Source organism: Trypanosoma conorhini (assembly GCF_003719485.1).
Source record: "Trypanosoma conorhini strain 025E chromosome Unknown Tco_14.4_contig_00058, whole genome shotgun sequence".
Classification (NCBI taxonomy): Eukaryota; Euglenozoa; class Kinetoplastea; order Trypanosomatida; family Trypanosomatidae; genus Trypanosoma; species Trypanosoma conorhini.
Window position 1 is genome coordinate 34,988 of NW_021704145.1, and position 15,252 is coordinate 50,239.

Consider the following 15,252-nt stretch of genomic DNA (forward strand, 5'->3'; position numbering starts at 1 on the left):
CATCCCCGCTGCCTCTTTTCTTGTCACTCACTGCTTTTTACCTCCTCTTTTTCTTGTGCTCGTTTGTGTGCTACTCACCACACTGACTCTGGCCTTGCCTTCCTTTTTCCCCCACTCTTCTGCTCTTCAAAGACCCTTCCTTTTTTTCTTTTCATTCTGCTTTTGGTTTATTTCCAAACTGCCTGCGCACGCGTGCGTGAAGGTGCATAAGAGGGTTAGGGTTAGGGTAAGGGAGGGGGGGGGGGGAGAAAGAGAGGGAAAAGGACTCATTCGCTTAGTCGATGTGGGTTATTTTGTCGGCCTCGAATTATGTCGTCCTTCGCGGCCGCAGCGACGGCGGGGGCGGCAGCAGCAGCAGCAGCCACCATTGGCAAACCAAACGCACGCTTCAGATCCGAAAGAAATTGGTTGTCGCGGCAAATAGTTTTATCGGGGGCATCGGACAGCTTTGCAACGGGCTTCCCCTCACAACCAGTCATCTTGATGACAATATTGAGCCCACGCACACCCGGGATGGAGCAGGAGAGCTGTGTGCCGATTCCACACATGACATTCACCTCACTAGTAAAGATACGGTGCAGCATCGCGGCCTTCTCAAGGTCTAGGGAGTCAGAAAAGACAAGTGTTTTGCTTTTTGGGTCAATGCCGAGTTCGCGGTAATGCTGCACCGCCTTTTCCCCCCACTCAATAGGGTCACCGGAATCGTGACGGAGGCCAACGTATGCATTGGCAAGATCCTTGCTGAAGTCATGCAGGAAACTGTCCATGGAGATGCAATCTGTGAGTGCAATGCCAAGATCATGTGGGTACTCCACCAACCACTGCCTCAGGGCCACCCGTTGCGAATCACGCAACGTGGGAGCCAACTGCTGATGAGCCTGAAACCATTCGTGAGCCTGCGTGCCAATTGCCGGAAGATTCAGATTCTTCGCCAGCAGGTAATTGCTCGTGCCACGGAAGTAACGACTGAACTTTGGATGCCGCTGGAGCGCCTTTACAACGGCCTCCTGCACGGCAAAGCTGTAACGTCGCCGGGTTCCAAAGTCCGAGACGGTAAAAGTCTCTATCGTCTCAAGAGGCGTATGGGCAAATAATTTCTCCAGTTTTTTATCAAGGTGCGTCACCGCCTCCGCCACCCCCAAGTTCGGTGTGCGGCGTTGGTGCACCACTTCGCTCACGATGGCCAACAGCGGCACCTCCCAAAGAATTGTCTGCACCCACGGACCTTCAATGCTGATGGCAAGATCCATTTGTTTCCCATCGCTTGTCGGCACACTTCGCACAGCTACCTGCCGTGGGTTGAACCGAAAGTTGCGAAGCCAATCCAAGTAGTCCTTTCGTAGAAACCGTTTCGACGCCAAGTACTCATACTCGTCCTCTGTGAGGGCAAGTTTCTGCATGAGACACACTTGTTCACGTATATCATCGGCCGCGTCACCCAAATGTTCATCTTTATTGCGGCAGTGAAACTCAAAAGTTGAGCGAACGGAGGGGTACAAGTGAAAAACAGCTTGCTGCATGTGAAGCTTGTATGCATCTGTGTCCAACACGGACGTAATGATCGGCTTGAGTGTGCCCACCATTTGCTCTTTGAGCCCTACTCTGGCCTCCTAAGTTATTTTACTACCAGTCCCCGGTTTTACTGCGCCGGCCACTCGGCGCGATGTAAAAGGCGGGGATAAAAAGGCAAGAATAAAAAACCAAAGCGAAGGGGCTCAAGTAGCTTCTACGGTCATTGGCGACATCACGGCGTGGGACACTCCCCGTCTTACGCCACGGTGCCCCCCGCCCGCCCGCCCGCCCGCCTTCATAGCATGAGGCTCAAAAAAAAGGAGGAGGTGGTCAGCACGGCAACGGAGAGAGGCGCGCTCGAGAAAGCCTCCTCCTCCACCACTACCGCCAGCTTCAACTACAATATACTGCAAAAAAGGGAAAAAAAAGAAAGGAAAATACTGAACAAATGCAGACACAAGAGATTTATTTTACATCCGCTGAAGCGCAGTTGGGAGGCTCAAGACGGCTCAAGCTGCGCGGTCCCCTCCCCAAATCCCGCCACCTGCCTCAAAGGCGAGTAGTACGGTGTGTGTCCTTCTTTCCATCCCTCAATGAGGAGGCATCTTCGCGCGGGCCAATTCCTGACGGAGGTGGTATTGGCGCTATAGGAGACAACCGCAACCGTGACGTGATCCGTGCAATTCGGTCCCTCGTCTCCATCATGTCAACGGTATTAGTCCGCCGCGTTGCTGAGAGCTGGGTGCCAGTCCCCATTTTCCCGGCTTCGGAGAAGGCACCACTGCTGTGCACTGGGCTGCTGCGGGGCACCAAAGCTTCAAGGACGGGGTCGGCGCGTCCAAGTGAGAGCAGCATGCGTCTTTGGGCCTCCAGGTGCTCCTGAATAAGGTCCTGTCGCCGACACTCCTCCTCCAGAGAGGGTGTCGTGTTGGTGAATGCAACACTCTGTCGAGCGGCGGATGAGGCACGAGGCTGTAACGCCTCCTTGTCGTTTGTTGCATGTGATTCCCACTTCCATGCGACTGTTCCCGCCTGCGTCTTTGCTGCTCGACCGGGATGCGAGGAAGTTCCTCCTGGAACGAAAACAGGTGGGGCGTGACTTCGTGACGCCAGAGACGTCGACACCTCTTCTGGCAAATTACTGTCAACCGCCACAGCATTCACGGAACTCGTACGCTTGTTGTTAGCATTCTCACTATTGGGGCTACAGACACCAGAAACAGCTAACGACGATTCACTCGATTGCTCAACCCGTACACCGAATTTGGGGCTCTTTGCCGTACCGGGCTGAGCCCTAGACACTGATGAATCCTCCTCAGTGTCGCTCGAAGGCAATCCACGCAATTTAGGAATAAATTCATTCTTGACGAGGCCATAAAGATATCCCTCTCTCAAGCGTCGTGAGCGAATGTGTGTGGAGAGCGTGACGGCTTCATCAGGTAAGGCTGCCTTTGCCTGTGGAAGAAATCGCGGTCTCGGGCATTCCTGGGATTGTGCTGGTGGCTGTCTCACTTCCGCCCACTCCCGCAACTCTGCACCCAGCGGCTGCATCGTAAGGAATTCCACTTGATTGACCTCCGGTGGCGCAGTAGCAGTAGCATTTTGCGTAGTGGAGAAGGCGCCGGGCTCCTGCGTGTCTGCCATGGAGCGGCACACGGAAAAATCACTCGTTGAGAGCAATTCTCCATGAGGTTTGCCTGCTCTTAACGTAGTACGTATCAAACGCGCCCCTCGAGGGCCCACTAGAGAAGTCTTTTCCTCTGACGGCGTTCCCTGAAGAAAGTCAACTGATTCTACGCAACTGTTGTGTGCCGGAAGTCGCTTTGTCGGTTTTACGCCAAGGAACTCATACGTTGACTCTTTGCCCAGCACCCAGGTGTTCATGCCACATTCCCCAATAGACATCCCGTCAAGGGTAAACACTCGTGTAAAGTTGTCGGAGCCAGATGACACCACAATCACGTCTTCCGAGCCTAAGGGTGATTTGGGGGTTTCGGACAGATTGACAGCCAACGTTTCACCACACCTTTCAGTAAGAGGGGATCCTGCTACCCCTTCCGTCCAGGACGCACGTGCCTGCCTCCCCGCCTCTCCGTTGGACTTGGGTGAAGCCGAAACTGCGCTTGTAGATGTTGCTGCGACTGCTCCGGAAGCGCGCATTGTTTTTGCATCGACAATGCAAACCCCTGACACAGAGGAAAAGCCGCAATGAAACACGTGATCTTGACAGAATCTTTTAAATATATAAGGAGTTTTCTCCTCATCCACCTCCTGCTCCGCCCCGTCTGGTTGCTGCTTCTTATTGGTTTGTTCAGCGACTTTCGCTTCCTTTTGGGCCTCCGCCCTCAAGGAGCTACCGGCAAAGACGGGGCTGCTGAAGGGAGTACCAGGCCAGTCTGCCATCGGTCTCCCTGTGCGGCTTTGTGACTGAGGAACACGCGCCGGTCGCAGGGAGTCCTTATCATGCACCGCCTCTAACTGAAGGCTGCAAACGTGAATATTACCGCGATCGTCGGCAAACACAAAACGCCGGTTTGTGTTATCAATCGCCGTGCTTGCTAAGCTCATCTCTCCTCTTCCTGTTGGAAAGGCCTTTCGCACGCTAGCAGTTTCCATCAAAAGCCGCCGTAGGGTGTGCCATAACGCCACTGTGCCATCGACATGTACAGCCATAAGAATATGTGGCCCCACTGCGTGCAATGGGAAGATTGCCATGATACGCGATGTGAGGATGGAACTGGGCCCATCGCTGCGATGCCTCTCGGAGGAGATGGAAAGAGGACGCTGCGGAGCCTCCGTCGGCTCCGTCACCCACAGCGCGGATCCCACCTGACCCTCAGCCAACACGTGATAAAAAAAAGTGCACCGGAGGAGGTTGCGCAAACGAGAATCTGCAAAGACACCGGCAACATGAATAGAATATCTCCGTAGCCCTCTGGCACCTCCCACTTGGTTGCACTTGCAATGGTGAAGGTGCTAGACTCTCTCGTGGAGAAGAGATGCCCGGCCGCTGCAAAGAATAAAAACGTGGTTCCATCCCGCATAAGTGACCCAAGCGACGTCACCTCTGGTATTAACGTGGTTGTGGCAAAACTCTCTGTGGCTGCTGTGATGACATTCGTCGTCTGTCCATTTACTAAGTTCCACACGGCCACAGCCCCATTCTGAAACCCAGTGAGTAATCGACGCTCTAAGACGTCCAAGGTAATGGCAGAAAGACGTGCGGCATTCATAACAGCGGAATCCGAAAAATCCTTCAATTGAAAAGCAAAGACAGGACTCCCATTACATCTTTTCCAGGTCATGACAAACCCTTCTATATCAATGGTGACAATGAGATCGTATGTTTTATTGTATATTACGCCTACCATAGATGCCATATGACCCTGGTATTTGTTTGAACAAGTAAACGCCGCATGACGCTGTTTCCCATGGTAGTAAGGGTGGGAAGCTAAACAGAGCAGCCGCATTCTGATTTCATCGTACACAATGTACTGAGGACGAAGTTTGTGCACATATATCACCTGCATCAAACGATACCCTTGTGTGTCAAAGACAAAAATCGATCCATCTATGCCCGCAGTAAAGATTTGACTCTGTTTCACATGCACCGCACAGCAGCGGCATGGGCTATTGTGCGCATCTAGTATGGCCAACGGTGCGTCATGCGAAAAGTCCCAGACAATACCGTAACGTTCTGGGCCCACGGTCACAAGCAGACGCAATTGCGTATTCACCGCAAAATCATGCACGGCAGAGTGTTGACTCGCGCCCGAGGAAAAGAAGATTCGTAAGAGGACCCCCGTTTCCAAGGAAGTCATCTTCACTACACCATCATCTGACGCAGTGAGGAGTGAACTATTGTCAAACAGGAAACACATTTTGTTGATGCGTCTCTCATGCAGTTGAACCACCACATATGGGGAGACCACCCTGCGTGAGCTTTTCGGAATCACGTAGAATCTAACCTCTCCCATTACCGTTGCGAGAAGTAACACGTCTTCTCGCAGCCGGGAATGGTGAAACAGTGAGCACGACACGGAATCCACGAGGCCCGCAAGCATACACTCCTCCACGCGGCTTTGCACATAAGGGCCAGTATTGGGTGGCACCAACGAGGTTGCTACGCCAGACAACTTTCGCTTCTTTGCTTCACCAGCGCGTCCTACAGGAGAATGGCCTGGACTTCCACCACCGCCATCACTAGAGGCGGCCACACCAAAATCCCCCGCACCACTTGGACCAAACTTATTTTCCTTTGCCTTAATCTTTCCCCCTACCTTGACTGCCTGCACACTATCATGGGCGTATAGGTAGCCATCCATGGTGTCAACTATTGCACGTCCACGGTAGAGTCGCTTTACCTCCAAGGTTTTGGAGTCCAGAACAATCACCTTGCGATCCATTGTCACAATAAGAATGCTTTGAAGCTGAGTTGCCCAGTGCACACCAACGACCCAGGAATCTCCTGCAAAGACTATTCCACGGCTTGCCAGAGTCTCGATGTCCCACGCCCGTACGGTGCCTTCGGACCCCCCGGTCAAAAGGAGTTTACGCCGCTTATCCGCCTCCATGCAAGTTCCCGTTGTATGCCGTGAACGTTGAGGACAATAATCTGGTTCAGGGGTTGCGAGTAGGTCCGAAACAGGCCCATGAGCAAGCTGAGATCGGTGACGACTTTGTGAGACCAAAAACGTTGAGAAGTCATCCCACGTGGTACACCCCTTCGCCTCATAGTCAACCTTCCTCAGAAGGTCCATTATCTCCGCATCAGTAGCACTAGGAATAACAATTTTGACGGCCTGCGCAAACTCGCTTTCGGATAAAACACGAGTGTACGCGTCATGTTCCGAGCCACGATTCATAGGGTTCGAGGGCAAGAGTACGTGCTGAAAATTTTCTCGTGCTTTCTCTGGGGAAGAAAGACGCCTGGGAACTTGAATGGGTCCTCGTGAGGGATGCTCCTTGGCCTGGGCCTCATATGAGGCTTGTCGTTCCTCTAATTGCGGGGGCTGCTTGGCACTCTCCATCGTCGCCGCTCCTCCTGACGGACCATCTGGCGGGGGAAAACCACCCTTCGCAGCTTTGTCCCCAATGCTATCTCCACGCGGGAGCCCGTCTGGTTCTGCTGTTAGCTCCACTGTGTTGTTTTCAAAAAAGTTTGAATCCACTGAGAAAAAGTGCATGAGCCGCCGTAGGTCCTCCAGCGAAAAACGCTCTTCCAGGGGCTGCGTCCAAATGCCCTGTTGTGTCGCAACGGTGTCATCCTCCACAGCCTCTTGTAGGTCGGGTTCACCAGCTTCCTCGGCACCGGCAGGGTTCTTTTGAGAATACTCAACATTCGGCTTCATCGTTCGTGGGGACTGAAAGAACGCTTCCTCATCCTTTGGATGCAGCAACACCAAGAGACGCTTATCCTTGCGGCCAGTACTCTGCTTGGAGACGGAGATCCCCACACTTCCAACGGACCGCGCAGTTGGTGAACACTGCCGCGACACGGGCCTGCTACGCAGCACGTTCTCCGGCGACGGCGCACGGCTTGGGCTAGATGGTCGCGAACCCAGCAGCAAACCGTTCAGGTCACGCGGCTTCCCACCACCAAAACGCTTGACGCACGTGGATGGGCCACGCTCCTCAGCGTGTCCAACGCGATCCAAGAAGATGTTCTGTGCTCCAGTGACCATTGGAGTGTATGTCACTATATCTAGCTATTGATGCTTGTAGATATATATATATATATATGCATACATGCAAGGATATATCCGTAGCAGTATCCTTGAGAGGAGAAAAATCGGTTTCTTTACCTTTTCTATTGTGCCTTCTTTTCAATTCCTTCGTTCTCTTTTTTTTTCGTTTCTTAACGAGTGCAAATATATATATATATAGTTTGCTTCTGATGGTAGTCTCCCGTCTTCCCTTTCCTTCCCTTTCGTTGTGTGTGAGACAGAGAAGGGGAAATTGTTGCTCTTCACGAGTCCTTGCGTTATCGCCCCCAAGCCGTCTCCTCTCTCCGGCAAAGCGCCTTGGTTCCTTTCAAAGCGTTTAACTTTAAGGGGAGAAAACCCCCAAAGAAAACACGATAATAAAAAAAATGAATAGGAAGAAAAACGGGGGAAAAAAGATATGAAACGCAGTCCAGGTGCGTGCGTGCACAAGAAATAACGAGTAATGTTCTGAAGCCAAGCGGAAGGGGACTGTTTCTTTTTGTTTTTCTTTCCAACTAGGCTTAGTTGTCATCGGAGGCCAGATGGATCTGCACCAAAATCTTAAGTGTCAGAACGAAGTTGGCAAACTCGGTGTCGCACGCCGCATGATCCTCCTCGGTGAGGGTTGTAAGGCCGCTAAACACGTTCGGCAGCAAACTCAACAGCATGCACAACTCACAAAGGTAAATTCGGCTGTCAACCGTCCCAGCGACGTGGTTGGCGAGATTGTGAGTCGTTGACTGCGGTTGATGTGGTGATGCCTGGATGGGCGGACGCCGGGAGGAAAACGCGACCGCGTGGCTCACAAGTGAAGTGTTCACCACGGCATTCATGGGCAGATTCGCAAGCACGTCCAATTTTTCTTCCGTCTCCGACAGATGCGCCCTGGCAGGGTTGCCGGTGGAACCCTCCTCGCCCCGCAGAAACGCCGTGGTCGTGGGGGCTCTTCTTGCGCTGCTGCTACTCGCGGTGGAGCAGGGCTCCATCAACTCCGCCAACTCCGCAAAGCTATCCAATTCGGCTGAGAGGGCTCCCTGAGACAGGCTACTAAGATCGACAAACTGCTTACTGTGCGAGCGGCAGCCCAAGTTCAAAAGCTGAAGGTAAACTCGGACGTAAAACAGGTCCAATGCCTCTGCCAATCTCCCCGAATTTCCTATCGTTGTGGCCATGCGAAACAAAAACTTCATGATAAAAGGGAACTCCTGAAGAAAGAGTCGCGTAAAGGCACCATTGGAGGAGAGATGAGGGCGGTGTGCCGCGGAAGCCTGCGTGTTTCCCGTGACGGCACCAACTTGAGGCGTGTGGCTGCTATTGGGCGCAGCAATAGGAGCAGCAGAGGCAGCAGCGGTTGAGGGCGCTGTAGCGGGGCGACCGCCGTTATTCGATCCCGGGACCGCAGGATTTATATGCGGTAGCGTCGGTGTTTGAAACTGGGGCGTAGATGAACGTTGGGACTTCAGTGAAGCGGCAGCTGCTGTCGAGGAGGCTGATAACCCCAATTGTGCCTCAGTGTCTAGCCGCACCGTACTTGTGTTTCGTGGCAGAAGGGCATGCGGAACCGTTGTCGTGGGCGACGGCAACGCCGCCCCCACCAACGTGGGCCCAAGAGGGCTTCCGCTCGTCCCCACGCCTGTGTTACTTGTGATCGCGCGTTGAACTTCGTCAAACTGCACCTGCCAGCGCGAGCGCATTGCCTCTCCAAATATAAGTTGGTGCATCTCCGCCACCACACGATTTTCGTCCAACAACCGGGCGATGCGGGCACATTGGACGGTGAACTCCTCGCGCAACATCAGCTGCGAGGCATCACACCACAACGACAGTGCCTGGCAGGCGGTGGTGCACTCGGAATACGACAACGGGTGCCAGAAACGTCCATTTAGGTGATGCTCAAAGCCAAAGACAAATGTCCCGTAGTGCACCCCAAGGGGTCCACGTAGGGCAAAGCACTGCTGCAGCGCGGTGAGCAGGGGCGTGTTGTAGGGAATCAGCATCCCATCACGACCACGATAGGCGGAGATGAGGAAATTACACACCCACTTTAGGTTTTCCCACTGACGCCTCAACGATCCTTCGCTGACGCCTGCCTCCATGAGTTTTTGTATGCCTTGACTGTGACTAGCCCGGGTCCGGAAGAAGAACAGTTTTTCTGATCCGCGCTCAAGTTCCAGTTTATGCATCCGATCACCAAAAAACGTTTTAAGCACCAGCTCATCAACACTGTAAAAGACTTCCACCATGCGGTGACGCTCCTGCAATGTCATTGGAACGGAGTAGCTTGAGAGAAAGCTATAGGGGGTCGCCAAGTAGTTCTCACGGAACATGTCAAAGAGAACGTATTGTTCCAGCACCTCCTGCCGCAAAAAGGAGTTGTCGCTTCTCACCATGTCTGAAAGGCTCCGCTGAAGCTCTCGATGAAATGTACAACTTGCAGGGTCCGCGAAAAAGCGTCGGCCAAGCAAATCCGCCGCCTGTTCGTTCCCATGGTTGCTGACCGCTGCTTCGCCTGTGTGCTTCTCCCCCTCCTCCTCGCCGGGCGTTGCACACGCCGCGTCACTTGTCATTCCCACCTCCGCGGGCGCCGGCCCCCCGAGGTCAGAGAAGCTAAGATGCAGCGACAGATCCCCTTCGGAGTTCCGCTGAGGCTCCGCCACGCCACAGCGACGGCTATCGAAGGAGCCACTTTCTGGCGGGTTGTCGAATTCGTTTTTGTCGCTACCGGTGGTACACGTCACGCATGCGTCTAGTATGTACTGCAGGGCCTCCTCTGCAGAAAGTCCGGCAACGTACGCCTCCAACGCGTCAAAGTTAATGCTCACAGGCGACACCGAGTGGGCGTGAAATGAAAGCCGCAATGACATCCGGCCAACACTAAAGGTAGTTGGATCACCGAAAAAAAAAAATCCACTACACTGGGAAACGTGGTTGTTTGCGTAAATGGGCGCAAGTGAGAAGGAGAAAGTGAGAGCACGTGTGCAGAAAGTAATGATTTGGGAGGGTTTACACGAAGCAAATATGCACACACACATACACACACGCATGACAGAAGTGAAGCGGAAATAAAATACCAACAGCAACAGGAAGCAAAATTTTTGCTACAGACCGAGTCTTGACAGTGTGTCCGTAAAAGTGTTCGCAGAAGAGGGAGTTTCTTTCGAGTTATTGCCACCTTTTGAAGTGGAACGACGGGATTTTGTTACGGACTTTCGAGGGCCTGTGGGAACCTGCGACTTGGCTTCAGTTTCAGCTCTCGCCGCCTCATTCTGTAGCGCACGCGGGGCAACTGTCAAAGTCGCCGGAGAGCCCTCGACTCGAGCCGCCTTCCGCACTGGAGCCGCATTGCTGGTGTCCCGTTGCGCACCAGAAAAGTTAACTTTGAAACGCTCCTGCGCGAGAGGGACGGGGTCTTTGGGGGCCGTCGTACGACTTCTCTTGCCGCGCGACAAGGAGCCTTTAGGAACAGCACGCGCAGCTGCCTTTAGACTGGCGGATGCATTCCCCACTGCTGGCGCGGCAGTCCTCGCCACGCCTCCACGCTTCTTGCGCTTCCGCCTTCGTGTGCGGCCCACACTGACGGCAAGTTGTGCGACCACTGATTCACGCCTAATGTCGGAGGCATTCGGCGCCGCCGGTTCGTCTGCTGCTTCCGAGGCCTGCGGAAAAGCAAGGGGCGTTGCGAGTGGCGGCGGCGGCGTGGTCAGGCAGCCCTTCTTCCTCCACGCCGCCCACTCACTGTCCAGGCAGCGGCGGCACACATACGTCCCTCTGGAGGCTATGCCCTTTTGCTTCAACCCCTCCACAGCAGGGGCAGTCACAGCAGCGGCGTCGTCAGGAAGTTGGAGCGGGCCCGGCGTCGCCCGGGGCAGCAGCAACTTCGTCTCCCCTGCCGCAAGGTACACCCCGCAGCGGCGGCACCACAGACGGTGGGCCGCACGCAACGACCACAGCTGCCGGCGTCCATCGTGCTGACTCCTCGAAACCCGCCGCTGCCGGCTGCTGTAGCACGGCCCCAGCGGGTAACTTGCCGCCCTGCGCAGCGTGTGAGACCCGTAGTGCGCCGACAGGTCATAAAGGAGGGCAGTCGCAGGTGAGGTGGCCCCCGTCACCGCCGTGGCAGTGCGCACGCCACGCGGCGCCAGCTGCAACATCGCAGCGGAAAGTGAAGCGCAAAACTCCGCGCCAATCAACTGACTCCGCAGGGCGAATGAGGCAGGAATGCTGCGCGGCAACAGTCGCGTGTGACGCAACGCCGCCAACCTCGAAGAGGAAAGAGGAGGGCTCGCCTCATCATTGCATGCACCACGCTTTTCCTGCATCTAGCGAAGCCACCGACGCCACACATGGAAAGAAATGAAAGAGGAAAAAAGAAACAAACTAGCTGTAACGCAAGAGGAGCCACCCCCTGTTGGCTGTGGTGGGGTGGGAGAGACTTCTGGCCCCTGTAGCTGCATCAGCGTAGCCATTATTCTTCGCCTCTGCGTGCCGGCGCCGCTGTTTGATCCCGTCACATGTCACGCCCTATTTCCCGCACACCAGACCTCTTGACGAGGGATCACAGGCGGGGACACACACGCACGCACGCACGCAGAGACCGACAACCAGGCGCATCCACAGCTACCCCCATGCTGGTAAGAAGGCAACGGCAATAGAGCCTCTGGGGATGCAAGAAGTTCCCCAAGGCACATTGAAAAACAAAACAAGAGAAACATGCTGCACAACTGGCCCACATTACAGCCTGAAAAGGAGACTAGACAACCATAGCGGAAGAGGAGGCAAACCGAGAACAGAAAAGAAATGTAGTATGCATACATATAAATAAATAAAGAGAACTAGATATATAGAAGTCACTGACCCAAAACTTGACATCTCCGGCTGCCACGTTATTTTAGCATCCGCACCTCGCCACACTAGCAATCAAAGCGGGACGAGCGCTATCTTGGCCTTTTTCTTCATTTCCTCCTGCACGTCAGCCATTGTCAGGATGGAGTTCCGCAGAGAAATCAACAAACGGCGGTGACTCTCCTGCAGCAACTCCTCAGGATCGATGTACCACCCAAAGCGCGCGTGCAGAACGCACTCCCAGTTAGAAATCCATCGATGGTGTGACCTCCCCAGGGTGACATCGATCACCTTCCCTCCCTGCACCGCGGACGCCCCCGCGAGCTCGGAACAAGCGGTACTGCTTGCCTTCTCTGTGGCCCCCAAGTCCGTCATAAGGCTCGCAGACAAGCTCGTTCTTCGGGCAGTTTTGTACTTCGCCAGGTCCTCCTCCAGGCGCTGCGCACACCACCGTCGATACGCCGCCCGTCGCAGCGAAAATTGCTCCTCTAACATGGCCATCTTGTACTCCCTCGTGGTTACAATGTGCTGCCAGAGCACGGAGCCAACAATGAAGCCAATGCGATCGACTGTGGCAGGAGCAAGCGTGTACTTCTTCAACTGTTCCCTGCTATCCAGCTCTAGCTGCCCCCAGCGCTTCAGCATGCAGCTCACCGCACGTCGCTTCTTCGCGATACAGTGACGAAAAAAACGTTGTATAGTGTAAACAGCAGTAAGCAATTGCCTCACTAGTCGTTGAAACCGCAGACGTTGGCTATACTTCAGATATTCACGAATAGCATTTGTATTAGCTGTCAGGACGGCCGGAGAGTGCTTCATGACCAACGCGTAGAGCTTAGGGTTCGTGTACACCAGGTATGCCTCATTTCCCAACGGTTGGCGCTTAAACACCTTTGCGGAAATAGGGCCTAATTTATCTGTGATGAAGGACGGCCTCTGAGTCATTGAAAGCGAGTGCCCCTCCTCAATTTCTTTACTCTGCAGTTCCCCATCACCAGTTGGGGCCCCCTCTGCAGTGCGGTTGCTTGCAGCACAGGGTTCCTTCGCCACCTCAAGTAAGGGTAATTTGATTCCACACCGCAAGTTTGTTGGCAGGAGCATTTGAAGAGAAAAGGCACGCGACACCGCCCCTGGGGCACACTGATCCAAAACTGTTTGAATAAGACCATACTGCAACGTCTGATTTCGTGTAACCTTCACGGACACATGCTCAGGGATGAGCGAAAAGGTTTGCATCATAGACCCCATTCCTACCTTAGAGACGGAGATAAACTCTCTAAGTAGAAGGCGCACCGCACACTTTTGTCCATTACCCCCATCACCACCTCTGCTACCGGCATCGCAATTCGCTTGACTCGCCCCAGTAGATGGCGATGTCGTGGCACTTTCCATGGATTTCGTGGAGCACGGCAGCCGGATCTGTAGGACGCGGCCTTCCTGCAAATAAGCGGTGCCACCAAGAAGGAAGGAATCGCAACCATTCCACAACATTCCTGCTGCAAACTGCGGGGGACGCACAGTGACTGCCACCAGCACTTCACTTGTAGGATGCGGGGCCTGGTACCATGCATCACCCCACTCAGAGAGGCTCCGTGCACTTTCCTCCGCTATAGCCGCTTGTAATGCCTTCGTGTTGGCTCCCTCCATATCCAGTACATTCTGTCGCAGCAAGTATCGCAGCCGCACCTCGTTGGCGGAGGCCACTGACAGCAATAAACTATGCACCTCACGGAGAACAAATTCTGTAAACTGTCGATGGTACCCACTGTCAGTTGCCCCCTCCGCGTTATCGGAAGTGAGTGCCTCCACGGACGCTTCATCGGTCGTGATGTGCTTCAACGATTCAGGAAATGCGCCTAGAAGGACTTCCTGCATCGCCTTCGCATCGTGTCCCTCCATATCATCGGTTTCCGAGGGGCGGGATGTCGAGCCGAGGCCAATTTCCAAGTGTGACATCTCCGTCTCTCTATCCGTGAAGGAAGTTTCATTCAGCACATCGATGCTGGAAGCAAATGGGTCTCCACGACTACCAAACGGCGACCTCTCACGACCGGTTGCCGCCAGCACACTGCTAGGAGTTCCATTGAGCGCCCCCTTGTCATGCGCCAAGGCAGGGAAAGTTACACGTGTCGTGCCGCTGAGTAACTTGAGCTCGTCTTTAACCCCAAAGCTGGAGGAGTAGGTTGTTTGCAGACTGTCATCACCCGCCGATAGGCGAATGGGTTGGAGATGCATACGCGTTGGCATCTCCTTGATAAACCCTCCACTTTTTTTTTTCTCCTTCCCACTTACCCTCTGCCTCTCTTTCTATTGTCTGCTTAAAGCTAGCAGAACTACCGCCCTCCCCCTCACCGTTCCTCTTCACGGTACTTCCCAGTGCAAATGTATGTATATATGCATATACGTGTATAGGCGCCTGTACGTTGTTCTTTGCGCCAACGTTCACTATTCCCCCTCGCCGTCCTCTCCCCGCCAACAGGACGCAGGACACGGGCGACGCTTCCGCCACGAGAAGGGGGCGTGAAGGACCACGCATCAAACACACATAAACCAAAACAAAAAAAGAAAAAAAGAGAAAGAAATAGGAAGGAAGGAAGCAAAGCTGCAACAAAATGCTGCGCACCTCCAAAGCGTATTAAAAGAAGCATGGATTCCGCTCCAAGAGCAGCAGGGTGCTATACAGCACCCCGAAAGAGCAGGTAAGATGAAATGACAAAAGAGAAAAATAAAAACAAAGAAGAGACGGGTCCATCAAAAGGGGTGAAGGTGGTCGTAATGGTGGAGTGTCCCCGTGTTCTGTGTCCACCTGCATTAAGCCACAGTCTCCTTGGGCTCAATGACGGTGATCACGTCGGGGAGGATCTCATCCTCGCCCCTCATGCTTGTGGGGAGCATGATCTTCACCTTGACGCCAATGGTGCCGGCACGCAGGTGGCAGTGGCGTGTTGCGGCGTCCACAAAGTTCTTGTGGGCCGTACCCGACTTGATCATGTAGCCGTCGCGGAAGGTCATGCTCTTGGCGCGTTGCCCCTTGATCTTGCCGCCCACCGTCACCTCACACCCCTTGGCGCCGCACTCCATCACGTGGCGGACGATGCCCATGGCGGCGCGGCGCACCTGCAGGTTGCTCAGCAGCTTAAAGCGGAGTGACTCCGCCTGCGCCATGGCGGAGAGGCCACGCACCTCGACGCGC

General features: G+C 54.2%; 7 protein-coding genes across 7 annotated transcripts, besides 9 other annotated features; all 7 read right to left on the reverse strand.

The window, feature by feature from the left end:
• The first annotated feature begins 210 nt into the window (after positions 1–210).
• Positions 211–259: a sequence feature (G-rich).
• A 7-nt stretch (positions 260–266) lies between these two features.
• Positions 267–1,583, reverse strand: Tco025E_01687 (putative nicotinate phosphoribosyltransferase; the record flags this gene model as incomplete). The annotated part of the gene is made up of 1 exon (XM_029368624.1): positions 267–1,583. The coding sequence occupies one exon, from the start codon at positions 1,581–1,583 to the stop codon at positions 267–269; it is 1,317 nt and encodes a 438-aa protein (XP_029231264.1).
• Positions 1,584–1,780: 197 nt separating this feature from the next.
• Positions 1,781–1,806: a microsatellite.
• A 255-nt stretch (positions 1,807–2,061) lies between these two features.
• Positions 2,062–4,227, reverse strand: Tco025E_01688 (putative WD40 repeat protein; the record flags this gene model as incomplete). Its single annotated transcript, XM_029368625.1, has 1 exon — positions 2,062–4,227. One exon carries the CDS (start codon positions 4,225–4,227, stop codon positions 2,062–2,064), a length of 2,166 nt encoding a protein of 721 aa, XP_029231265.1.
• A 92-nt stretch (positions 4,228–4,319) lies between these two features.
• Tco025E_01689 (putative WD40 repeat protein) lies at positions 4,320–7,196 on the reverse strand (the record flags this gene model as incomplete). The annotated part of the gene is made up of 1 exon (XM_029368626.1): positions 4,320–7,196. One exon carries the CDS (start codon positions 7,194–7,196, stop codon positions 4,320–4,322), a length of 2,877 nt encoding a protein of 958 aa, XP_029231266.1.
• Positions 7,197–7,233: 37 nt separating this feature from the next.
• Positions 7,234–7,262: a microsatellite.
• Positions 7,263–7,307: 45 nt separating this feature from the next.
• Positions 7,308–7,371: a microsatellite.
• A 367-nt stretch (positions 7,372–7,738) lies between these two features.
• Tco025E_01690 (uncharacterized protein) lies at positions 7,739–10,081 on the reverse strand (the record flags this gene model as incomplete). Its single annotated transcript, XM_029368627.1, has 1 exon — positions 7,739–10,081. The coding sequence occupies one exon, from the start codon at positions 10,079–10,081 to the stop codon at positions 7,739–7,741; it is 2,343 nt and encodes a 780-aa protein (XP_029231267.1).
• A 157-nt stretch (positions 10,082–10,238) lies between these two features.
• Positions 10,239–10,260: a microsatellite.
• A 55-nt stretch (positions 10,261–10,315) lies between these two features.
• On the reverse strand, positions 10,316–11,536 carry Tco025E_01691 (uncharacterized protein; the record flags this gene model as incomplete). Its single annotated transcript, XM_029368628.1, has 1 exon — positions 10,316–11,536. One exon carries the CDS (start codon positions 11,534–11,536, stop codon positions 10,316–10,318), a length of 1,221 nt encoding a protein of 406 aa, XP_029231268.1.
• A 27-nt stretch (positions 11,537–11,563) lies between these two features.
• Positions 11,564–11,594: a sequence feature (A-rich).
• Positions 11,595–11,785: 191 nt separating this feature from the next.
• Positions 11,786–11,807: a microsatellite.
• Positions 11,808–12,134: 327 nt separating this feature from the next.
• Tco025E_01692 (uncharacterized protein) lies at positions 12,135–14,294 on the reverse strand (the record flags this gene model as incomplete). The annotated part of the gene is made up of 1 exon (XM_029368629.1): positions 12,135–14,294. The coding sequence occupies one exon, from the start codon at positions 14,292–14,294 to the stop codon at positions 12,135–12,137; it is 2,160 nt and encodes a 719-aa protein (XP_029231269.1).
• Positions 14,295–14,602: 308 nt separating this feature from the next.
• Positions 14,603–14,661: a sequence feature (A-rich).
• A 99-nt stretch (positions 14,662–14,760) lies between these two features.
• Positions 14,761–14,802: a sequence feature (GA-rich).
• Positions 14,803–14,870: 68 nt separating this feature from the next.
• Tco025E_01693 (40S ribosomal protein S3) lies at positions 14,871–15,252 on the reverse strand (the record flags this gene model as incomplete). Its single annotated transcript, XM_029368630.1, has 1 exon — positions 14,871–15,252. A coding segment is annotated over one exon (382 nt), but the record flags the coding sequence as incomplete, so codon positions are not given.